At 29.7% G+C, this 25,822-nt stretch overlaps 3 protein-coding genes across 3 annotated transcripts; 2 read left to right on the top strand and 1 right to left on the bottom strand.

Annotated features, from left to right (window-relative positions):
• Positions 1 to 3,984: 3,984 nt before the first annotated feature.
• On the top strand, positions 3,985 to 5,633 carry LOC105162914 (1-aminocyclopropane-1-carboxylate oxidase 5-like). The gene is made up of 3 exons (XM_088880276.1): positions 3,985 to 4,199; positions 4,277 to 4,509; positions 4,833 to 5,633. The coding sequence occupies exons 1-3, from the start codon at positions 4,098 to 4,100 to the stop codon at positions 5,437 to 5,439; spliced, it is 942 nt and encodes a 313-aa protein (XP_088736402.1). The 5' UTR covers positions 3,985 to 4,097; the 3' UTR covers positions 5,440 to 5,633.
• A 6,263-nt stretch (positions 5,634 to 11,896) lies between these two features.
• Positions 11,897 to 13,539, bottom strand: LOC105162915 (1-aminocyclopropane-1-carboxylate oxidase 5-like). The gene is made up of 3 exons (XM_011081090.3): positions 13,348 to 13,539; positions 13,039 to 13,271; positions 11,897 to 12,698 (listed from the first exon to the last, which is right to left on the bottom strand). Exons 1-3 carry the CDS (start codon positions 13,447 to 13,449, stop codon positions 12,092 to 12,094), a joined length of 942 nt encoding a protein of 313 aa, XP_011079392.2. The 5' UTR covers positions 13,450 to 13,539; the 3' UTR covers positions 11,897 to 12,091.
• A 9,895-nt stretch (positions 13,540 to 23,434) lies between these two features.
• Positions 23,435 to 24,941, top strand: LOC105162966 (1-aminocyclopropane-1-carboxylate oxidase 5-like). Its single transcript, XM_011081148.3, has 3 exons — positions 23,435 to 23,595; positions 23,672 to 23,904; positions 24,127 to 24,941. The coding sequence occupies exons 1-3, from the start codon at positions 23,494 to 23,496 to the stop codon at positions 24,740 to 24,742; spliced, it is 951 nt and encodes a 316-aa protein (XP_011079450.1). The 5' UTR covers positions 23,435 to 23,493; the 3' UTR covers positions 24,743 to 24,941.
• The last annotated feature ends 881 nt before the right edge of the window (positions 24,942 to 25,822 follow it).

Genomic DNA, 25,822 nt, shown 5'->3' with positions numbered 1-25,822 from the left:
TAAAACTACTTTTATTATTTGGAATTTTACTAAGATTTTATTTAAAAAATAATGTTCAAAATTTATAAATTGTTATAAATTATGTAATACAAAAAATATTTACAAGCCCAATATATGAAAATATCATCTACAAAGTTAATTATTTATGTTAAAGAATACATGTTAATATATAATTCATATAATTTAATAAAAAAAGTATGTTATATAACTTAGTTTTACATTTTTATTCAATTACATGTACGAATAATTAAAATATATCTTATCATTACTAAAATAGTATAGAGTATTATAGATTATTTATATTAAAGATTTGCTCGTGTATGTATATAGATTTTCGGTGTAATGTTTAAAATTGTATTAATAATTTTTTTTAGAAAAAAGTTAAATACATATAACAATACAAAACAAAAATTATGTAAATATTTAAATAATTATGGAAAAATATAAGGATTGTTAAGTTATAGAGTTTTTTTTTACTTTTTTCTTATTCTTATTTTTTCCTTTTTTTTTTCTCTCTCGTACTTTTTCTTATTATTAAGTTCTAGAGTTTATACAAAATTTATAATAATTACAGAATAAAAACTTTTGGATAATATTTATTTTAAATAAAATTATCTATAATGAATTAAAATAGTCATAACGTACTTTTCGCTCTGAAAAGAGATATAGGGCAATCTACCTACAAGCACAGTCATTTTTTCAGAAGAACATAACCCCTCACCACTTTTTTTGCTAGGGGCCACTATCTATTCCAAACTTCTACCTTTTTGATTTTTTCAGTGAATTTTGCATAATTATAATAGTTCTTGTATGCTAAATTATTTTTTTGGTCCCACAGAAAGGGGTATTGCGTTTTTGGTTTCATGATTTTTTCATTTAGATCCCAAAAGGGATAATTTCACTTTTTATATCCAAATTATAACCCTTTTTTAATTTCAATATTCCAAGTTTCCAAGTCATCAGACTTGGTATCTAAAGTTTTTAACTTTTATCTGTCTGAGTATCCTCCATTAGGTTGATCATTATGACAAATGCTCTATCCAATTATGGATGAAAAATTAACGGGGGAGCTTGTTCATATAAGGCCATGTTTGGTTGTCATTTTATTCAGCACACAAAAAATTCTATTTTAATTTTAATTTTGTAATTGAGGACAATAATTTAAAAAAAAATACATTTAATCTAATATCTATTAAAAAATACTAATTCAAATCATTATGAAAATCCCAATTCAAACATTTTCTCCCTATTCAAATCATTATGGAAATACAAATTCATGCTAAAATGTGGATTAATATAGAGATAATCGCCCGGTAATAATTCAACAACACTAACAGTCTCAGGTTCAATCACCACCCATATTGTTCGAAAAAAAATAAATAGAAAAATCGAATAAGCCACTGAAAGGCCGTCAATGAACTTTATATATTATTGGTTGCGAGTTGAATAAATTTGCTTAATCATCTCACCTATTAACAAGAAAATTGTTTAATAAAAAACATAAACAGAACAATAGAAAAATAAGCATGAATTTAAGAAGTAAACTAAAACAATACCTGCATTACTACGGCTCCCAATCTCTTGAATTGTTTGTTCAGTATTTTTTGCATTTTTTGTGCCCCAGACTCGGTAATGTGCTTAGGTTCTTCCTATTTATACAAATTATTTTATTCTCATTCACTCCCTTTCTTATTTTCATTGTGATTAGCCATTCACTGCATTTCCTAGTAGTACTTGTCGAATTTCAAAATTTCTCAGTCATTCTTGTTCTTCATCTGGCATGAGAAGTTTTGGATCAATCCTTTTGGGACCGTCGTAACATTTGTCAAGAATTTCGTGAGAAATTCCCTTCTCTGTATTTCTAGAATCTGAAAATATTCTCTATTTTCATTGTAACTCGAACTTTTGTTAGGTTTTATTTGCTCTGAAAGAGTCTCCTCCATTAGTGGATAATATCAAAATGTAATATATTCATGTATTTCTTCAACAAACCTTTGATACCATTCTAGGCGAGCATGTGTGAAAATCAAATTTTTAGTGTGGACTAAGATAGCTCTTTAAAATCTGCTCAAGCGTAAAAATGTCCAAAAATCCGTCTGTGATCCTGATTTAAGCCATTTTGAAAGTTATCAGATTAAATTGAAAGTGCGCCAACTTAAAAGGCTAAAATTAATTGCATGAAAACTTAAAGTGCTGAAATGATCATTCTCCCAAATTATTTTAGTGATACTGCTCACAAGGGACGAAATATGTATTGTGGTTGAAGTATGCGACTTCAAGGTGGGATTACAAACAACCAAAGGAAAAGCAAGAGTGCAACATGAGTTGAGAATAACAGGCCTATGTCGTGTTGTTGTGTTCCTCTTCACCAATTTTTATTCTAATTAGCATTTAACGTGAATGACCATGTTCACCAAAATATTGACATTTTGAGGACCAAAATTGTCACCTCTTTTGTCCTTTATCTTTGTAATTAATCATTGAAAGTCCTAAAATTAGTTATTTTGATGCAATGCATTGGATGCAGCCCAAATTCCAAATCCAATATCTACAGAGCCCCCCAGATTTTAATCTGATTGAGACATTTTTTAAGGCAAGATGCATGCATCAGAACCAGATTTTAATTACTATTTTATTTAAAAACAAGTTCTAGTTATTGCAAGGTTGTCCTTCTATTCATAAAAAGTTGGCTATTTATTTATTATTACATATATGGTTATTTATTAATGTTTATTACCATAAATTATTTATGGATTAACAATTTGTCTTCGATAAGTACAGAAATAGTGATGTATTTGATCATTTCACCTTAATAACAAATAATATCATCAAACCAAATAAAATGAGTTTTGTACCTTAATCTAATTATAATTTTAGTTCTATAACTATCGGGGTGTTGGTATTTCTTTGATCCTGCATGAATTGATTCACAGGATTAAAGTTACAATAATTGAGTCGTGTGCAAACAACATTACTAGCTTTTTCTATTTGAACCCTAATGTATAGAATGTTTGTTAATAAATTATATTGAATGTTCAATGAAGGGTAAAATTAAAAGTTTATTTAAATTTTTATCGACGTTAGTATTTTCTATCCTAATGCAAAGGTTATAGTTACAAACAGAATATTCTTGTAGCAAGTGCAAGTGTAATTTTAAAAAAATTAAGAAAAAGTGTAATTAAATATTTTTAAGGGGTCCAAATATAATTAATGATTTTCTACAATTACAATAAACAGTAACACATCAATAATGTACATTAGGACCCATATATATATATAATATTATAAAATAACGAACGCACTCCTAACAGTAAAGCGTATCAAAACAACATTCTTGATGGGTCAAAATAAAACGTATGTAAAATCGGACTTTATATATACTCCAATGGTCTGAAGTAAAATAAACAAACTGCAGCAAAATAGCCTAATGGAATAAGTAACTCCACCTTAAACATGAATTAGTCACACAAATGGTGTCAAAAAGTAAAGTAATTAGTGTTATTAAGTTAAAATGGATGAAATAATGCTAAAGGTATTAATTGTTTGTGATTCTAATGTTGTTAGAAAGTTTTATTACTTACTCATAAGGATTTCCAGACATAGAAAATGATATAAATATAAAATTAGTTTATTGAACGCTTCATTTTAAGTAAAAAATACATACGTTTTTAAAATTTGAATAATCAGAACAGATAATAGTTGTAATCCGAAGTTAAATAGTAACATAATTACGTGTTTAAGATTAGAACAAGATCATTAATTTTGGGATATATGCATCGAAGCGTAAAACGAACATGCTTTCATAAATTAGAGTTGATTAAACAATTGGATTAATGATGATAAGATCCATTACCTTAATTAAGGATTTGTGTCACTGTCTATTGCCCTAATGCTTAAAATTCTATAATATTTAGGAAAAAACAAATATAAATATATATAAATGATGAGTTTATATCAAGATCGAGGGTTAATACTACATTACTCCTGTATAAATATGCCTAAAAGTGAGCTCTTGGGCACCATATCAACACACTAGCAATAACAAAAAGTTCTTAGTTTGTGTACTTAAGTTCGTAAGTTTTTTCGACTTATCACCAATGGGGATTCCAGTTATTGATATTTCTAAGGTTGATGGAAAGGAGAGAGTTGATACTCTGGCTCTGATTGATCGTTACTGCCAAGAGTGGGGATTTTTTCAGGTATTTACATGGTGTAAAATACAACTTCTTATTTTGTTGTATGCTATGTTATCTAATTGTTTTCTTGATTACAACAGTTAATCAACCACGGCATCTCGGAAGAGCTCCTAGACAGGGTGAAGAAGGTGGCTACTGAATGCTATAAATTGGAAAGGGAGGCAAGTTTCAAAAAGTCAAAACCAGTGCAGTTGCTGAATGAGCTGGTAGAGAAGAATAGTGATGAGAAAATAGAGAATGTGGATTGGGAGGATGTTTTCCTACTCTCAGATGAAAATGATGAAGAGTGGCCATCAAAGACCATTGGTTTCAAGTAAACGCAATTTTTTTCTTAATGTTTTTCTTATGTTTTAGTTTTATGAATGCTGTCATTTTCAAATGGGTGCTCCTATATGTTTTAAACACCATAAAGTTGGAACTTTCTCTGAAAAAAAAAAAAAAAAATCAGGCCGCTACATCACGAAAGCATGCCTACAACTTAAATGAAACATTATAAAAATAAAAGTAACATTTTAATTGTTTAAGTTTGGTCGATATATGAATACAATAAATAAAATTTTAGCAGAATGGAAATATTTCCATACAAACATTAAATTTAACTATCACCTCGTTTATCTATCATAATTTTGGCAATAGGGAAACCTTGAAGGAATACAGAGGTGAATTGAAAAAATTGGGGCACAGAGTCATGGAAATAATGGATGAAAACTTAGGGTTGCCAAAAGGATACATCAAGAATGCTTTTGACGGTGGAGTAGACAATGCAGCATTTTTTGGCACCAAGGTGAGCCACTATCCACCATGCCCCCACCCGGAGAAGGTAAATGCTCTTCGAGCCCACACAGATGCTGGGGGCGTTGTCTTGCTCTTCCAGGATGATGAGGTGAAGGGACTCCAGATGTTGAAAGATGGGGTTTGGACCGATGTTCAACCCTTGAAAAATGCTATAGTCATCAACACAGGTGACCAAATTGAAGTTTTGAGTAATGGGAGGTACAAGAGTATTTTACACCGTGTTGTGCCCCAAACAGATGGGCAAAGGAGATCAATTGCTTCATTTTACAATCCATCACTCAAGGCCACCATTCAGCCTGCTCCACAATTGCTCGATGCTAAGGTGGAGAACAAGGTGAAAGATGTTGCTAAGTATCCTAAGTTTGTGTTCGGAGACTACATGTCGGTTTATCTTGAACAAAAATTCCAACCTAAAGAACCACGATTCCAAGCTGTTGCAGCAATATAAGAGTTCATGACGACTTGATTCAATGCCTCTTGATAATGATGGAGTTTGTATGTGTGTCTTGTGTGTGTTTGTGTTTTTTAATATGGTTTTGGGCTTGTCTTTATAGCAAACTGCTTTGTTTGGATGTATACCAATTCATCTTTGCATGTTTGCAGGATATAAAAATAAATAAAAAGCCCATCTTGTCTTAGATATACGAGCTGCTCCCACTTTTTCTTTTGTGCAACTTAAGTGGCTATATTTACTCCATAACGTTATAAATTTTGTATCTCAATTTAATTTTATTAAATTCGTGGATGACTTACTTGTACACTTTCCAACATTTTCGATAAGTTTCAAATACTCTCTCATTAATGATGGATGTGATATTTTGAGAGTAAAAGCTATAATTTTATAAAAATTATGTTACATAACTTATGAATTTTATCTAATTACATGTATGTATAATTAAAATATATCATATCATTACTCAAAATTACAAAAGATTATAGATGTGCATATTTTAGAGTACATGTATGTATATAGATGTTAAATGTAATATTCTAAATTTGTATTGATAATTTATTTTTTAAAAAAACTAGTTCAATATATATAACAATACAAGCAGAAATTATGTAAATTTTTTAATAGTTATGTAAAACAATATAAGGATTGTTAATTTATAGAATTTATACAAATCCTATATTAATTATAAAATCAAAACTTATGGATAGCATTTATTTCAAATAAATTTTTTATAACAATTTAAGTTATATTTTATGAGAATGATTGTACCATAAATAATTTAGGGGTGTAAAGGGTAAGGGCATTTTCGTTATAATAAAATAATGAATTAAGTGTATTACTCACGATGTCACAAACCATATGTACTCGCATTTAACCCTCTAAAGTATTAACCGAAGAAAAATGCCCTTCTCACTTAACTCCCTAAAATATACTTTATTAAAAGATCTCCCTCAAAACTACTTTTATTATCTTGAATTTTACTAAGATTTTATTTAAAAAAATAATGTTTATTATTTATAAATTGTTATAAATTATGTAATACAAAAAATATTTACAAGCCCAATATATCAAAATATCATCTACAAAGTTAATTATTTATGTTAAAGAATACATGTTAATATATAATGCATGTAATTTAATAAAAAAGTATGTTATATAACTTAATTTTAAATTTTTATTCAATTACATGTATGATTAATTAAAATATATCTTATCATTACCAAAAATAGTATAGAGTATTATAGATTATATATATTAAAGATTTGCAAATATAGGATGTTTGATGTAATATTTAAAATTGTATTGATAATTTTCTAAAAATAAAAAGTTAAATACATATAAAAATACAAACAAAAATTATGTAAATATTTGAATAATTATGTAAAAAATATAAGGATTGTTAAGTTATAGAGTTTTTCTTTTTTTTTTTTACTTTTTTCTTAATATTATTTTTTCCTTTCTTTTTCTCTCGTATTTTTTCTTATTCTTAAGTTATACACTTTATAAAAATTCTATAATAATTATAAAATCAAAAATTTTTGGATAATATTTATATTAAATAAAATTGTCTATAATAAGTTAAATCATATTTTAAGAAAATGATTGTAATAGACATATCTTAACGAGATAAATAATAAAAGCATTTTCACCATAAATACTTGGTCCATATTATGAGGAGGTATTAACGGGGGAGTTTGTTCGTATAAGGCCATGTTTGGTTGTCATTTTATTCAACACACACAAAAATCTATTATAATTTTAATTTTATAATTGAGACAATAATGTAAAAGAAATACATTTAATCTAATTTCTATTAAGAAATACTAATTCAAATCATTGTAAAAGTATCAATTCAAAAATTTTCTCCCAATTCAAAGCATTATGGAAATAAAAATTCATGCTAAAATGCGGATCAATGTTGAGATAAGCGCCTAGTAATAATTCAATAACACAAAAATATTATATTCAATCACCACTCACATTGTTCGAAAAATAAATAGAAAAATAGAATAAGCCACTCAAAGGCCGTCAATGAACTTTATATATTATTGGTTGCAACTCGAATAAAATTGCATATGCATACTTTGATATATTATATTATTATTTGCATACAGAATAAAAATACTTTTTCAATTATTATTTTTGACCGAGAGAATTTTGTTTGTAAATCTATTAAAATTTTCTATTTCACTAGTCATAAAAAATCCAAAAAAATTTGTTAAAAATAATTAAAAGAGAATTATGAAAAATAACATACCCCCTAAAGGATAGATTATGCATTGACAATATTTGTGTTGTAGCCATGCAGAAAGAGAAACGGAAAAAAAGGCATGTGCTTTTTCCAGTGAAAAATTGGTATTTCTTTTTTATATAAATTGGATTAAATATGTCTTTTTTTTTAAAAAATATTGTCGACCTCAATTATCAAATTGAAATCGAAATAAATCAAAATAGAATTTTTTTATATGTTGAATAAAATGACACCGAAACATGCCCTTATATAGACAAACTCCCACTTAGTTTTTCATCAAATATTGGTATGTTTGAAACTACTAAATTTTTAGAATATTTCACCGCGTTTAATAATTAGAAAAAAAAATGATGAACATATTGTTTTTTTTCATTTTATTATATTTTTTATTTTATTGTAATAAGTTGTACATTGTTGTTTGTTTATCTGATTATAAATATAGATATGAATAAAAAATTATATTATAAATCACAAATTATAATAAAATAAATATGAACGAATAAATTATTAGTCTATTCAACCATGATCTGTAAGAGTGATGTTGATTTAATAAAATAAGTTTTATGCTGTGTGCATTGATTTATTTATTAAAAATAAAAACCAATGAAAATAAAGTTTTGGGACTAACTCACAATTTCGTAAATCGTGGCCATAAAAGGAAACTTTCCTCCTTTGTGAGACAAAAAAAGGAATTTAATAGTTGAGGATTAACGGAGTTTTGTCACTTGTCGTTAAAACTTAACGGAAAAAGACTTTTGGGACTAAATTTGCAAATTTTTTAATAGTTTTGGTACCGAAAAAAAAAATTCGTAAATTATGGTAACAAAAATACGGAAAATCAATTTAGTCTTTCTTGTAGTTGTCATATAGACCTTATATCTTACAAAGTTATTGCTAGGATGTTACCAAATTTTGTGGCCAAATCTCATAAACTTTTGAAATAGTCCAAAATTTAACCCATAATTATCTATGCTCCCAATGTGCCTATGATGACTGCTAGCTAGTTTCAATCATACTACTTATCAGATATCTATGCTCCCAATGTGCCTATGATGACTGTTAACTAGTTTCAATCATACTACTTATCAGATTTCTAAAAAGAACTAGCACTCTTTGAAGACCTAGTAGTCATGATTCTTCCAGGGGGCTTGAAGAGAGGCTTAGTTGCAGCACTCTTCGATGCAACTTCGGTCTTCAACGCAACATGCTAGGATCCAAGTGGAGGTACTGAAGCAATCTGAGGGGAAAATATGGAGGCTCTAGCTTCATTCCTAATAGTGGCTCTCAACTTGAAAATACTAATGAAATTAACACCTCTTTTAACAACAATTGGTATTGTTATTCTTCAAGTTTGATTGATTTTTCCAAAATAAAAGAAGTTACTAGTAATCACAATATAAGAAACTAAAATGAAAAATACATATATTTACTTACATTTACTGAGGCCACAACGTTAGAGAAACCCCCAGTATGAGCTCTCATTTGCTTGGTATTCTGACCTGTAAACAACAAAATTATTTAATAAGAATGATGCGCAGTGGAGTTCAACAACACCCAATGGTTGAAAGATCTGCAAACATTTCCTAAGACTAAGAGAGGATTAACCTCCAAAACAGGTATTAGCAGTCTGATTCTTAAATCAGTAAATTAATTTACTGAAAAATGAGTAAGAAAACACTTGAAAATAATCTAATAAAGGTGAAATAATTGAAGTTGAATGATGAAATATTAACATATAAGATGAAATATGCTTGTGAAGTGCAATAATTGAGCAGGAACTCGTAGCCTTACTGTGTTCTAGAGTAAAAAGTGTGTGAGAGTGAATGAATAAAGTTATCGTTATGACTAAATTATAACTTATATCTATAAGCCAATTTGAAAACAAATCCAGAGGTTTGTTGTAGCAAGTGATATACTATTTGAGAACTATGTGTGTTAGCTTACCAATAGAAAAAATGAATTTAAATTTGCACTTATCTGAACGAATATATGTTAGTTTTCCAGTCAACCTGAAATTTGGGGAGTTAATATACCTGCTGTTGGTAGGTTGGTAGCACAAAATCTAAGAAAAGTTTGTTGGAGATTTTCAATGCGATGTATCACGTGATGTTAGAGAGTATGTATGACGTGAAATTCTGTAGTTTGCTAAGTTATCTTTTTGAATTAGAGTCATCTTGGGCCCCACCAAGTTAGAGTAAATGTAAAAATTATGGTTTTTACATGTAAGTAAATATATGTATCTCTCATTTCAGTTTTTCATATTGTGATTACTGGTTGCGTTGAAGACCGAAGTTGCATCGAAGAGTGCTGCAACTAGGTCTCTCTTCAAGCCCCCTCGAAGAATCATGACTACTAGGTCTTCAAAGAGTGCTAGTTCTTTCAGAAATCTGGTAAGTCGTATGTGAAACTAGCTAACAGTCCGTCCGCTACTACGTACATCATAGACACATTGGGAGCATAGATAATTACGGGTTAAATTTTGAACTATTTCAGAAGTTTATGAGATTTGGTCACAAAATTCCATAACATCCTAGCAATAACTTTGTAAGATATAAAATCTATATGACAACTACAAGAAAGGCTAAATTGCTTTTTGGTATTTTTGGTGCAATACTTTACAAATTTTCTTTTACGGTAACAAAACTATTAAAAAATTTGAAAATTTAGTCCCAAAAATCTTTTTCCGTTAAGTTTTAACAAGTTACAAAACTCCGTTAATCCTCAACTATTAAATTGCTTTTTTGGTCCCTCAAAGGAGGAAAGTTTCCTTTTATGGTCCCACGATTTACAAAATTTGGTACCAAAATTGTTAAAAAAATTGTGAGTTAGTCCCAAAACTTTATTTTCATTGGTTTTTATTATTAATAAATAAATCAATGCACAGAACATAAAACTTATTTTATTAAATCAACATCACTCTTACCAGATCATGGTTGAATAGACTAATAATTTATTTATTCATATTTATTATATTATAATTTGTGATTTATAATATAAATTTTTATTCATATCTATATTTATAAAAAAAAAGGAACAAATAATAATAAGAAAAAAGTAAAAGAAAAAACAAAAACTCTATAACTTAACAATTATTATATTTTTTACATAATTATTCAAATATTTACATAATTTTTGTTTGTATAGATATATGTATTTAACTTTTTTTTTCAAAAAAGTTATCAATAAAATTTTAAATATTACATCGAACATCTATATACATACACGAGCTGTGAAATATGCAAATCTTTAATATAATTAATCTATAATATTTTATAATATTTTTAGTAATGATAAGATTCATTTTAAGTACTCATAGATATAATTGAATAAAAATTTAAAATTAAATTATATAACATACTTTTTTATTACATTATATGCATTATATATTAACATGTATTCTTTAACATAAATAATTAACTTTGTAGATGATATTTTCATATATTGGGCTTGTAAATATTTTTTGAATTACATAATTTATAACAATTTCTAAATTTTAAACATAATGTTTTAAATAAAATCATAGTAAAAGTCCAAATAATAAAAGTAGTTTTGAGGGAGATCTTTGAATAAAGCATATTTTAGGGGGTTAAGTGTGAGAAGCGCATTTTTGTTCAGTTAATACTAGGGTATTTTTATACATTTCATACTGTAGAGGGGTAAATGGGAGTACATATGGTTTGTGACACCGTGAATAATATATTTAACCCATTATTTTATTACTAATATAATAAAAAAGATCGTTTCCACTCACAAACAACGATTTCTAACACCGCGAATAATGTTTTTATAGTGTCAATAGTATCCTTAAATTAGTTTTATTTTCTTTATTCTTTTTTCTTTTTGTGAAATATGATGTGTTGGTTTATATATTTTATTTTTATTTATGATATTTAAACCATGAAAAATTATTTATTATATACACATCAAGACGGAAAGTCGAGGACTAGCACATTAATATATATTGGGATAATTATAATTATTTTCATCTGTATACGTAGTGACGGATTTAGTTTTTGTTCCTAAAATATGACATCCATCATTAATGAGAGATTTTGTAACTTGTCGAAAATGTTGGAATGTGTAGAAGTAAATCATCCTAAAGTTTAATAGAGTTAGATTGAGATATAAATATATATAGCGTTATGGAGTAAATATAGCAACTTAAATTGCAGAAAATAAAAAAGGGGAGCATCTGAAATATTTGAGACGGAAGACAACATGAGCTTTCTATTTATTTTTATATGCTTCATACATACAAGGGTGAATTAACATACACCCAAGTAAAGCATTTTACTCAAAGGAAAAGCCCAAAACCATAGTTAAAAACATAAACACACACAAGACACATACAGACTCTGTCATTTCTCAAGACGCATTGGATCAAGTCATCAACTTTTATATTGCTGCAACAGCTTGGAATCTTGGTTCTTTAGGTTGGAATTTTTGTTCAAGATAAACGGACATGTAGTCTCCAAACACAAACTTAGGATACTTAGCGACATCTTTCACCATATTAGCAACCTTAGCATCAAGCAATTGTGGAGCAGGCTGAATGGTGGCCTTGAGGGATGGATTGTAGAATGAAGCAATTGATCTCCTTTGTCCATCTGTTTGGGGCACAACCCTGTGTAAAATACTCTTGTACCTCCCATTACTCAAAACTTCAATTTGATCACCCGTATTAATGACTATAGCATTTTTCAAAGGTTGTACATCAGTCCAAACCCCATCTTTCAACATTTGAAGTCCTTTCACCTCATCATCCTGGAAGAGCAAGACAACACCCCCAGCATCTGTGTGGGCTCGCAGAGCATTTACCTTCTCCGGGTGCGGGCATGGTGGATAGTGGCTTACCTTGGTGCCAAAAAATGCTGTATTATCGACTCCACCATCAAAAGCATTTTTGATGTAGTCTTTTGGCAAGCCTAAGTTCTCATCCATTATATTCATGACTTTGTGCCCTAGTTTCTTCAATTCAGCTCTATATTCCTTCATGGTTTCCCTACAGTCAAAATTATGATTAGAGAAACACATAGCCGGTACTTAGATTTAATATTTTTATTCTTCTGAAATTTTATTTATTGTATGCATATATTAGTTTGATTTTAGACTTTTGTATATGAACCAAAACTAAACTATTAAAATGTTACTCTTTTTTTCTTTTTTTATAACGCTTCGTTCTTCAGTTATAGACGTGCCCCATGATGCAATGTCCTGATCTTTTCTTTTTTTAAGAAATTTTCATCTTTATGGTGTATAAATTATATAGAAGCATTCATCTGAAAAAAACTACTTTGATTAAATTGAAGCATAAGAAAAATATTAAGAAAAAATATGTTTACTTGAAACCAATAGTTTTTGATGGCCACTCCTCATCATTTTCATCTGAGAGTAGGAAAACATCCTCCCAATCCACATTCTCTATTTTCGCATCACTATTCTTTTCTAGCAGCTCATTCAGCAACTGCACCGGTTTTGAGTTTATGAAATCTGCCTCCCTTTCCAATTTATAGCATTCAGTGGCCACCCTCTTCACCCTATCCAAGAGCTCCTCAGAGATGCCATGGTTGATTAACTGTCGCAATAAAGAAACAAATTAGACAATCCAACATATAGTAAAATAACAAGTCATGTTGTAGTCATGTAAGTACCTGAAAGAATCCCCACTCTTGACAGTAATGATCAATCAGTGCTAGAGTATCGGCTCGCTCCTTTCCATTAATCTTTGAGAAATCAACAACTGGAATCCCCATTGATGATAAGTTGAAGAGACTAATTACCAACTTAAGTACACAAATTAAGAACTTTTTCTTGTTGCTTGTGTGTTGATATGATGCTAAATAGCTCATCTTTAGACCTATTTATAAAGCAACGTAGTATTACCCCTCCATCTTATTAAATTCATCAATATTATACATATTTATATTTGTTTCTTTCTGAATATTGTAGAATTTTAAACCTTAATAGGGTAGACAGTGACAGAAAACCTTAATTATGGTAATGGATCTTATCATCATTAAACCATTTGCTTAATCAACAGTGATTATGAAAGCTTTATTTTGAAATCATTTCTATTGTATAAAAAAGTACCTATAATTTATCCAAAAATTGAATGGAGAGTAAAAATTAGAAGTTTATGTAATTTTTTTTGGGTCAAGTTCAATAGTTTTTGTTCAATCCCTAATAGAAAGAATACAGTTATGAACAAAGCATTCTAAAAAGAGGTGTACTTATAATTTCAAAAACTATTGAAAAAAAAATATAATTTTATATTTTTAAACGGAGTTTAAGTTTAGTTAACCCTAAAAAATTCTATAGTAATAAAAGAACTTTTAGACGGAGCACTTTCTAAACTATGAACGTATTTATGTTGTTTGTATTTTTTCTTTCCGGGACTTTTTCTTGGTACATATCTTGGTAGCATATATATATCGACTCAATCAATATGTTAATATAACAAAGAATCCTGAAGCAAATTTTGATACTTTGGTATTTTTATTTTTTATATTTCAAGAGTTGCAAAACAGTCCTGTAACTTTTTGACATTTCGCGATTTGGATTCTTCTAGTGCCGAATTTTGCAAAAAGATGTATGAAAATATCGTGTGCCCCTTGCAATTTTATATTTTTATTCTTTATCTTTCCAAGAGTTGCAAAAGAGTCCTGTAACTTTTTGACATTTTACAATTTTAATATTTTCGGTGTTGAATTTTGCAAAACTTGTCGAAATAAATCATATACCACGTCATTTTTTTTTAAATTTATCGCCCATGTGGCATGAAAATTACCAGCTATATATTTTCGGTAACATCATGAATGTCATTTTATTATAATTATTACAAATATAAATATAAATATAATTTCTCATCAGTTTCATTTTATATAGCAATATTCTAACCGTTATTTTGTTGGTTCGGGTCTCATTAATGTGTATTGTTATATTTTAATGATAGTTTTTCCAGGGTGATAGTAATTACTTATTAATTATACATATTTGATATTTATAATTGATGTATATTAATTGCTCATTATTGAAATTAATTTATATAATTGTACCCAATTCGGTCAAAATAAAATTTTTAAAAAAAAACATCAAAAGTTGATTTTCAAATAAAATAGTAATTAAATTAAAGTCTTGTTCAGATTCATGCATCTCGACTTAAAAAATGTTCCAAGTCTCTTCCAACAGAACTCAATATTTCTCAGTTCCTCGTCAATCAAATGCATTGCATCAAAATAATTAATTCGTTAGCACTTTCAATGATTACTTAAAAGATCAAAAAGGCAAAATGGTTTGGTTGGAAAAGGAATGTGACAAGGATTATGACGGGTTTATATAGATTGAGGGTAAATTACGACAGGATTCTTTGAGATTTTTTATTGTTAAAAATATTTTTTTATTATTTAAAAAATTATAAATATTGTTTAAAAATAATGATTGTCTACAAATACCATTTATGATGGATTGTCACGCTGGAGTATTTGTTATATGATTATTAATACTATAAGGTATTTATAATTATTCGAACAACGACAAGGTAGTTGTAATTATGGCAAATTTCACGAAATCTTCTGTAATTTACTCATAGACTACCTTTGGGTTGATGAATTTAGATTTGAGAAATGATTTAGACCAGGGGTGGCAAATGGGCAGGTTGGATCGGGTCCAAACGGGTTGTGTTAAAATGAAATATTTACAAAAATTAAAATTTTAAATCATAATAATTAAATGACAATATTTCTAATACAACTTGTAATATAGTACATTAATACGATTAAATTTATATTAATTATTATTTATGAAAAGTAATCAAGTTACATTAAAGATTCATTTGTCAAATATAAAAGGAAAAATTTGCAAAGTATTAAAAAATACTTCATTTTTCGAAACAAATCATGAGATGAATAGTTATGCAATCAATTTCTCCATGATTCTTTCTAAAATTGAATTGTGAATTTTCAATCCTAATAATAACAGTACATGTTAGTTCATTATAAATTATTATTACCTATTGTTATTTGATATGTTCATTGAAATTTATAATATAATTGTATATTATCAGTTTATTAAAAAAAAAATTAAATGGTCACATATGAATTGTAAATTTTGACTATTTTATAAAATTCTTCACTCTTTTTTAATTTGTTTCTCATTAATTTAAAAAATAATAATTTTATTAAATAAATTTTAAAAATATTATTTCTCGTAAAAATGTGAAAAGTCAGAAAGGTAAATGTAGCTAGTAATATATAGTACAATTAGATCATTCTAATGATCTTAAAACCCATCACCAATTCATATATATATCACCAATCCACTTAAAATCTATCATCAACCGATATTGGATCCATGATGAACTCATTATCGTAATTTATACTAATATCTTTCATTAATTTAATTATTTACTAAAATTACTTTTGGCAAACTAATAGAAAATTAAATATGAAGAATACATTTAGGACCATTTAGAACCTATATAGGACCCATAAATTATTTAAATTTATTTAAACAAAATCATATTAAACCCATGTTAAAACAATTTAAACCCAATCCAAAACTAGGTTGGTCGGGTCTCCACCCGTATTGCTGTACCTAATTTAGACAAAAGATTTCAAATAACTACATATTAAAAAATTTTAAAATCCTTCAATTTTCAGTAAAATTTAGTTTAAAATTATAGTTGAAGGATTTGAAATCATTTGAATTTAGAATTTTTCAAAAAAATTAAAAGGATTTGTTATTAGGAATTTGCAATTCATATTTTTAAATGCAGCAATTCAAACACACTGTTAGATTAATTCATTTTAAACCTTCTTCGGATTGTACAATCAATATGAAAATATATATTTTCTCTTTTTCTGAAAAAAATAGTAATCTTTGGGTCATGTCAAAATCCCTAATTCAATATTTGAGAGGTACAGTCATATATATATATAGATTTTTTAAGTTTTATATAGAATGATTGATTATATATTATTATTTATTAGTCCCTACTACGTATATTATTGTGAGTGCATTATGGTCCCAAATTTTGAGGTCCCAACCGTATATGCTTGAGAATAATCTATGTTCAACACAAGCATCCGAGGTTTCGGATCATAACTAAAATACTCTGATGATCAAGTTTGTGAAGAGAGTCAAGCAGGTCGACCACGGTACAGTAAAAGAGTGTAATGAATCGTAACTTTTCATTCAAATAAAACCTGTGATTAAAAAAAAAAAAGGACCACATAGCCACCTGTAAAATTTAAAATGATGCACACTGCCCCGGTGCATTTGAACATGAGTCTTATATTGCAATGACAAAATACTCTTTTCAGATCAACGGCTTATGTTTAATCTGATCTAAACTTGTGGCTCAAATTTAATCATGGCTTATAGAAAATAAAAGTATATTATTTTAATACATAGGGAATTATATATTTTAATATATAAATATGTATGTATATTTGTATCTATTTGTATACATCCTAAATCTAGTTTTCTTCTCCTCCCATATCTCCGTTGTCCGAACACCTCTTGACGCGAGGTTACCATCAGCAAGCTCGTCCAACGGCGAGTATTTTGATACCCCATCCACCGAAAATCTCCAATCATTCAGCGAGTTATATCTATTTTTTTCGTTCAAAAAATCCTAATCCGCAACCCCATCTTCTATTATTTTTTTCTCCGCCGTCTGACCATCTCTCAATGTGAGTCTACCATCGTTGGAAAGCCCGTCCGACAACGACCATTTTGATACCCCACCTACCGCCAATCTCCCATCCGTCGGCGAGTTATCTTTATTTTTTCGTTTTTATATTTTTTAGACTTGTATATATGGGTGAATAGAAATTTACCCTCTTATAATATTGAAAATAAGCAAATTATTACCCAATAAAAAATAAAAAGCAATTTAGTCCCCTATGTTTTAAAAATTGAAGGAGGTAAATTGCTTCATTTTCTAAATCATAAGGGGATAAATTCTTCATTTTGAAAATCACAGGATGGATAAATTACTATTTTATTTTTTATGAGAAGGTTGTTTGCCTATTTATCATAACACGGGTAGGTAGATTGTAATTTACCCTTCTATATATAAACATAGAAAAAAATGCAAGCTACCGCCCCGTGTTATGGGTAATATGCAAAATACACACTTGTGAAATAAAAAAAAGAAAAACACAAATTACCCCCTTGTCTTCTTAAAATTTAAGCAGCTTACCCCCTTAGAGGGGGGTGTGTAGTGCACTTGCCCCTCTTGCAGCTGGGCATGATTTTTTTACTAATAAAATATTATTTTTATATAATATATTATATATAAAGTTTATTAACAATTATAATATATAAAAATATTTATTAAAAAGGTTAAAATATAATTTTAATTTAAAATATATAATATTTTTAATAATATATTTTTTTTTATTTAAAGACAAAAAAACAAAACCTACCCCGACCCCCTCGCCGGCCATCGTTGCCCCCGCCCTTTCCCCCCTCAGTCCACTGCCTCAACCTCCACGCCTATCACCACTCTCCACCCTAGCCGGCGTCGCCCACGCCACCACACCATAACCTGGCATGTCGCAACCCCTCATCCGCACCCTCCTCCCCCTTCCCAACTCCAGCCTTAGCGCCAACCCCCTCCCCTACTTCCCCCCCCCCCCCAAAAAAAAAAAAAAAAAAACAATTGCAGGCCTCGCTAAACCAGTAACCTTGCCCCCTCAAAACTATTTGCATTGCAGTCGCCACACCCAAACCACCATTCCTTCCACTCCCTCTCGCTATGCCTTAACCCCTTTCCCCAACTCTCCGATATCACACCTCCCTCCCCCGGCCCTTTTTCCGTAGTCGCCACACCCAAACCCCCTCCCCAACTTGTGCCATCACCCCTTTACTCTTTTGCTCTCTCTCTCTATATATATATATATATGTATATCCATATATATAATGGTAATTATATAACATTCACTACATATAACATATTTTAAATCAATATCAATATTTAAATAAATATATATAAGGTAAATTTATAGTTGTAAATCTAGACCGTTGATTTTGAATTAAGTAAGGTTTAAGCCATTGATCTTAAATTGAATTTGGAGCTTGGTTTCAAATTAGATCCAACGATTCTTAAATGATTCAAATTAAAAACTAAAAATAATATAAAAGGCGCCTGTAAATTGCTCTTTTTTCACAAACACGGGGAGGTAATTTGGTATTTTTTCATAGGGGGTAATTTACTCATTTCTAATATTACCGGTGGTAATTTGCATTAAACCCTATATACATGCATATAACTTAAAATTATATTTTTTTTATATTATATTTTTAACGGTAAATGCTATATTTGATTCCTAAAGTTTTTGTTTAAAATATTTTTAGTCTCTTAAGTTCATTTCTTGATTTTAACATTCTTAAATTTTAAGTTTTGTCTCTGTTTTGTCACTTTGACAATTCTTTGGTGAAAATATGATTGGAGTTTGACTTTTTTGAGGGCAACTGGTCGGTTTAAGTTTTATTTTATCACTTTAGTTCCTTAAATTTTTAAAATTATCGAATTAGTCACTTTTGTTTTTGTAAAGGAAACCATTTTTTTTTTATATCTTTATATGGTATGATGTAATTATCTTGTATGAAAAATGAGAACTTTGAACTTTTCTGGACATAATATTAACATATTGCTTAACTTAAAATAAAATAGTCTCTTTTTTTAATTTTCGAAAGGGACAAAAAATATCAAAATTATAAATAAAATTATAAAGTTTATCTAATCTAAAAATATAATAAAAAAATTGATGTTGGTTCTTTAATCTTAGGAGTTAAAGATATATCTAATAAAAATAAACATTAACATCTACAATTTTGAAGAAGAAATTGGTTAAATATACTTTTAATTAGATTATTAAGTGGATTTCAAATATATATATAATTTATTTTAAGAGGGTTTTTAAATTTATTTTATAGATCTTTTTCTATATTAAGGAATGATTTTGGAGCTACTTTAGGAACGGTTAATTTTATCTTCATGTTAGGAATGGATTGTTTATACATTTAGGCATAGTTTTCTTTAAATTCATTTTAGGAACGGTCAAATATTTAAAAATTATTTCTATAGTTGATTTTCCTTCCACTTTTCATTTGGCGCGAAATTAAATTTGTTTGGAACTGATTTAGGAACAGTCAATATAAATTGCCGTTCCTATATTTTGATTTTCCTCATTTTTTCTGTAGGATATTGTAATATATTTACGCACGTTCTTTTTTACTGTTTCTGTTTGAAATTTAATATTTTTCTCAAATATTAAAGAACAGTTATATTTAGGAACGATTTTAAATGTGACTGTTCCTAGTAGGAATGGTTTCGGAACGGTTTTTTCTATCAATGATCATTCCTAAATAGAACAAATACTTTATAAAAATACATAATTAATCATTAATTTATACAAAGGTTATCTGGAGATGTCTGATTACAGAAATGCTTAACTGTCATTCATAATTATTAGCTTCTTCAGTCTAGTAATCCTCATCAAAGCTATCTTTGTCAGACTCGTCATCAGATTCACAATTCCCTGATCAGGATGCACCTGCTCCTTGTTGATTAGCAACAAAAAGCTCAACGACTAATTGATACAATTTAGGTCATGCAAGTCATAATTATAATTGTCCGTCACAATTTATGGAATAGGCATTGTTTCATCCTCTTGAAATGCAACTTCAGTCCATTGAAAGTCATCAATGACTCTTTTGGCTTTTGTTTTGCAGACAGACATCTACTCCACTTCATCTTTGTTCATGCAAGGGTATTCCGTGTAGTAGACTTGTACTGCTTGTTATGCCAGGCTGAAAGATTTGTTTTTTTGGTATACTTTTTTGAAGTTAACATCAACGATGTGATAATGAGGATGTACCTTCATACCTCCCACGAGATCGACCCAACGGCATTTAAACAGAACGATCTACATGTTTGGAATAAGTGGGTAATCTAACTGAATTATCTCTTCGAAAATCCCATAAAAATCACAATCTGTGTCTTTATATGATGAGCTTTTGACACACACCCCATAGAAGTTCTGTTCCTAATGTGTTTTTTGAAACGAGTTTTGAAACGATCTTATGATCCTTGCTAAATTCCACCTTTTTTTTTGTAATGATGATTTCATTGAATTGTTAGACATATTTGCATGCTTAATTTTGGAGGTGTTAGTTCGATAAAATTGAACAGATGAACCAAATCGAGCTGAAATATCGATATGCAAAAATATTATATGAAATGCTTGCCGCAAAGGAAAGATCTTCTATGATTGATTGCACGGTCCTCCAGTAGTTATATGCAGGAAGACAACTCAAACGAGAGAGAGAGAGAGAGAGTTCTTCAACTAAAAACATAGAAATCACCACAAATTCCTTGTGGTCAAGATCCATCAAACTGTTTACGAAGCCAAATTACAACTAAAATTAAAGCTATAAAAATTCATTAAATCCCAGAAAATCATTCTATGAACAAGTAAAAAAAGAAAAAAATAGATCGAACAAAGTTTTCTTTAAACCAAATCTACCTTAATCTATCTATTTATTCTAAAATTTCCTTGGAACCAAAGTTGCTCCCGACTCCACAATGTAATCGTAACGCCCGGGATCCGATTTAATGAAGAAGTCAGCACGACAGGAAGGACATTGAAACTGAAACCTGTAAATCTCTACGCCAAAACACGAGTCCTTTCCAGCTTTCTCTTTCAAACCCCAAAATCTGTCACCTTTGTACGTTTGCCGCCCACACTCGTTGCAGCAAAGCTCAAACGGAATACGCATATTCACAGGTGCTGCGGCAGTGCTCTTCACCGATTTCTCCATTTCGAATTTTGCTACGTAGTCAAAATACTTGCTGAAGGTAAAAGGATAGATATGTTTTCTGTCTGTAGATGGTATTGGTGTATATATATATAGATACGTATATGGGCACCAGCGGAGAGGAGAATTTCATGTTGACTCAGATTCTAACTCTGCTGGAGTTGTCCTATTTGAATTGCAGTCTCCTCCGTCCGAAGAGTATTAGGATTAGGAATACATGATTACAAGAAACATGTAGTCCACTGTAGTAGTAGGCTTAGAAGACATAAATTATGATGAAATATTATTTTTTTGAATGAAAGCTCTGAGTTTCTTGTTTCATGATACTAGTAAATACACGTGTGTTTGCGTGGGACGTAATTTTTTATTTTTCATTATATGTAAAATAGATTTTGTATAAAATAAGATTTATGTCAGTATTTCATTCTTTTTTCCAATCTATTATATAAATTGTATTCTACAAAAATTAAATATTCAAGAAATTAACTTATGGCTTCTCTCGTTAAATAGTTATCCCACATGAATTATGGAATAATACTAATGATTGAATTAAAAACCCATTCCGTATTTATGTTTTGTTTTGATTTATAGACTAGTCAAGATAAAATAGAAAACGGTTAGCCTGATTTTTGGACAACTTTTAACTACTCATGAAATTCTCGAAAGTCAAAAATAGTCCTACAACTTGTAAAAAAAGTCTTTTTTTGGACCTTTCTACCAACTTCACTAGAAAATTAACGGAAAAATCATGTGTAAGTTAGGTGGTTGTTATCTTTTAAAGTGGATGGGAACAACCACATTTTCAGAACAAAAGGAAATGGCCACAAGACTTACGCGATTTTTTCAGTCAATTTTCTAATGATAGTTGATAGAAATACTGAAAGTAAGAATCCTTTAAAATTGTGAGAATAATAGAACTGAAAGTGTGTAGAGCATAAACTATAAGATGAAAAGTGAAATTTATCCTTCAATTTCTCTTCCTCTTTACTCTTAAAGGTAAAAGTTATACTTCGTAAGGTGAAGCAAACTTGGGGAATATATCTGCGTGATGAAAACATGGATAGTGCAACATGCTTTATTAAAATCTCCTATTGTATCAAAAGGAGAAATCATATTTTTTGTACCATAATTTTTAAAAGAAACATTTTTGGTCCCATAATAAATTTTTGTAAAAATTTTAATGAAAAATGCTACGTGCTTAGCACGTGTATATTAGGGCCTTTACTTAAAAAAGTAACATTCTATACACTTAACAGCCAGTGAACTGAATCATTATTTAAGACATGATGCATGAATATAAACCCAATTTTATCACTTTAGTTATTATCAAATTTTATTGAAGTCCTAATTCCAGCAATACAAACCATTACCCTCTGGCCGTTACCAAGGGAAACGACTACATGACTTATACGTTGTTTTTTTGGTCAATTTTCTGATAAAAGTTGATAGAAATACTGAAACTGAGAATTTTTAAAAAATTTTGTGAGATTTTTTTCAGATTTTCTGTAAATAATAGAACTCAAAGTATAATCCGACAATCAATAAGATCAAAAGTAAAAAAGTCCTAAGTTACGTGACGAAAAATACTATTTGCCCGAAATCCAAATATTCTTAAATTCATATATGCATGTAATAATTGTAACAACATTACTTGAGTTTAATATTCGAGCAGGATAATTATTGGTACAAGCTGCCAAGCGAAAATGTCTAATTAGTATGGATTAAAATATTGGTTTAATGATGACAAGATGCATTAGCGTAATTAAGGTTTGGTGTCACTTTCCATTTCCGTAATTAAATATTAAAATTTTAATAATTTTGAAAAAGAAAGAAATAAAAACATATGTACTACGATATTGCTCCTATATAAATAGGTCTAGAAATGAGCTAGTGAGCACCACATCAGTACACTAGCAATAAGAGAAAATCCTTAATTGTGTACTTAAGTTGGTAATTCCCTTCGACTTATAATGGGAATTCCAGTTGTTGATTTTTCAAAGGTTGATGGGAAGGAAAGAGCTGATACTCTGGCTCTAATTGATCATTACTGCCAAGAGTGGGGATTTTTTCAGGTACTCAAATGACGATAGTATGGCTTACTCTATTACTGTATGGTATGTTAATTGATTCGTTTCTTGATTTTCGCAGTTAATCAATCATGGCATCTCTGAGGACCTCCTGGACAGGGTGAAGAAGGTGGCCACTGAATGCTATAAGCTAGAAAGGGAGGCATGTTTCAAGAACTCAAAACCAGTCCAGTTGCTAAATGAACTGCTAGGAAAGAATAGTGATGAGAAAATAGAGAATGTGGATTGGGAGGATGTTTTTCTGCTCTCGGATGAGAATAATGCCGAGTGGCCATCAAAAACCCCTGGTTTCATGTAAGCACAACTTTATTTTAATTATGTTCCATAAGATTTACTTTAACTATAGTTTTCGTTTACATATGAATAGCTATGTTTTGGTTGATATGAAAATATATGGAACCAAGATAACATATGCATACAATAAACTAAATTTTTCTTAGAGTAGGAACTAGTCCATGCATACATCAAATGAAATTTTTTTTCTAATTGTTTAACTAATTATGTTCCTTACAATAGAGAAACCATGAAGGAATACAGAACTGAGCTGAAGAAATTAGGACACAAAGTCATGGAAATAATGGATGAAAATTTAGGTTTGCCAAAAGGCTATATTAAGAACACTTTTGATGGTGGAGTAGAGAATACTGCATTTTTTGGTACCAAGGTGAGCCACTATCCACCATGCCCCCACCCAGAGAAGGTTAATGCTCTCCGAGCCCACACTGATGCTGGGGGCGTCGTCTTGCTCTTCCAAGATGACGAGGTGAAAGGCCTTCAAATGTTGAAAGATGGGGTTTGGACTGATGTGCAACCTATGAAAAATTCTATAGTGATCAACACTGGTGATCAGATTGAAGTTTTGAGCAATGGGAGGTACAACAGTATTTTACATCGTGTTGTGCCCCAAACGGATGGACAAAGGAGGTCAATTGCTTCATTCTACAATCCGTCTCTCAAGGCAACCATAGCACCTGCTCCACAACTACTCGGTCCCAAAGTGGAGAATAAGGTGAGCGAAGTTGCCAAGTACCCTAAGTTTGTGTTTGGAGACTACATGTCTGTTTATCTTGAACAAAAATTTCAACCTAAAGAACCAAGATTCCAAGCTGTAAAAGCTGTGTCAGAGTCTTAAACAATTGATGGAATGTTGCATGGGACTTTAGGAATGTGTATTGAGAAATGATGCAGTGTGTGTGTGTGTGTGCACGTGTGTGTTTGTGTTATGAAGATGGGTGCAGGGTTTGTCCTTATAGCAAAATAATTTATTTGAGCATATGCTTGTACGTTTATGAATGATGTGGTAATAAATAAAGTTCCTATCTTATCTTTTATCTGGAATAGTTCAATTGTTAATGTTCAATTGTTGCTATATTTTCTCAATAAAACCTAGTAGTCCTTATTCAGAACTTATTCGTATGTCAAAAGTTCTTCAGGCATGGACTCCTCCAGCAATATCCGAGATAGAGATTTATTCAGAACATAAGTTTGGTTCTCGAAATCGATGACTATCCTCAAATTTCTCAACCAATAAGAATAGTTTGTTCCATCAAAATTATTTACCTCAAGTATGAAATTAAGTGGATTCTTAGACATCTACAATATACAGAAAAATCATAATAGAATATCATAATATTGTGTTCTAGTTAAGGACTTGGACTTCCGTCATTAACTCTTCAAATATTCCTACAAAAGCCAATTACTCTCAAATGGGGTTTCGAAAAATCTTTTCCTAGTGGGCTTGAAATTCTACATACTCCGATTTTACAATTTATATGGAAATAGCCTCATGGGAGGTATCCATTTTTATTCTCGATCTATGAGATCCCAACATATTTTGCCTCACTTTTTTTATGCGATTCTTAGGACTCCAAGCTAATCAAGATACCTGGTGTTAGACTCAATCCATCAATCAAATCATAGCGCAAACTATCCCCCATGACTCATGAGACAGAGAAATAAAAGTGTATCATCTTTGTTCACAATAATAGTACAACTTAATTTCAATGCAGACGTGCTAGGATTCGTGAGACCACATATGAATGAAATCAACTTTCTCACTACATTACTGTGGGTACAAGGAATGGAAATTACATTACTTGGCATTTGATCTAATCCATCAACAAAATTATAGCGTAAACTATCGGCCTCCACGACTCATGGGATAGGGAAATAGAAGTGTATTCTCTTTGTTTACAATAATAGTGCAACTTCA

The sequence above is a fragment of the Sesamum indicum genome, linkage group LG5 (genome assembly GCF_026168435.1).
Source record: "Sesamum indicum cultivar Baizhima isolate 11 linkage group LG5, ASM2616843v1, whole genome shotgun sequence".
Taxonomy (NCBI): Eukaryota; Viridiplantae; Streptophyta; class Magnoliopsida; order Lamiales; family Pedaliaceae; genus Sesamum; species Sesamum indicum.
This window is presented reverse-complemented; position numbering and strand designations above follow the sequence as displayed.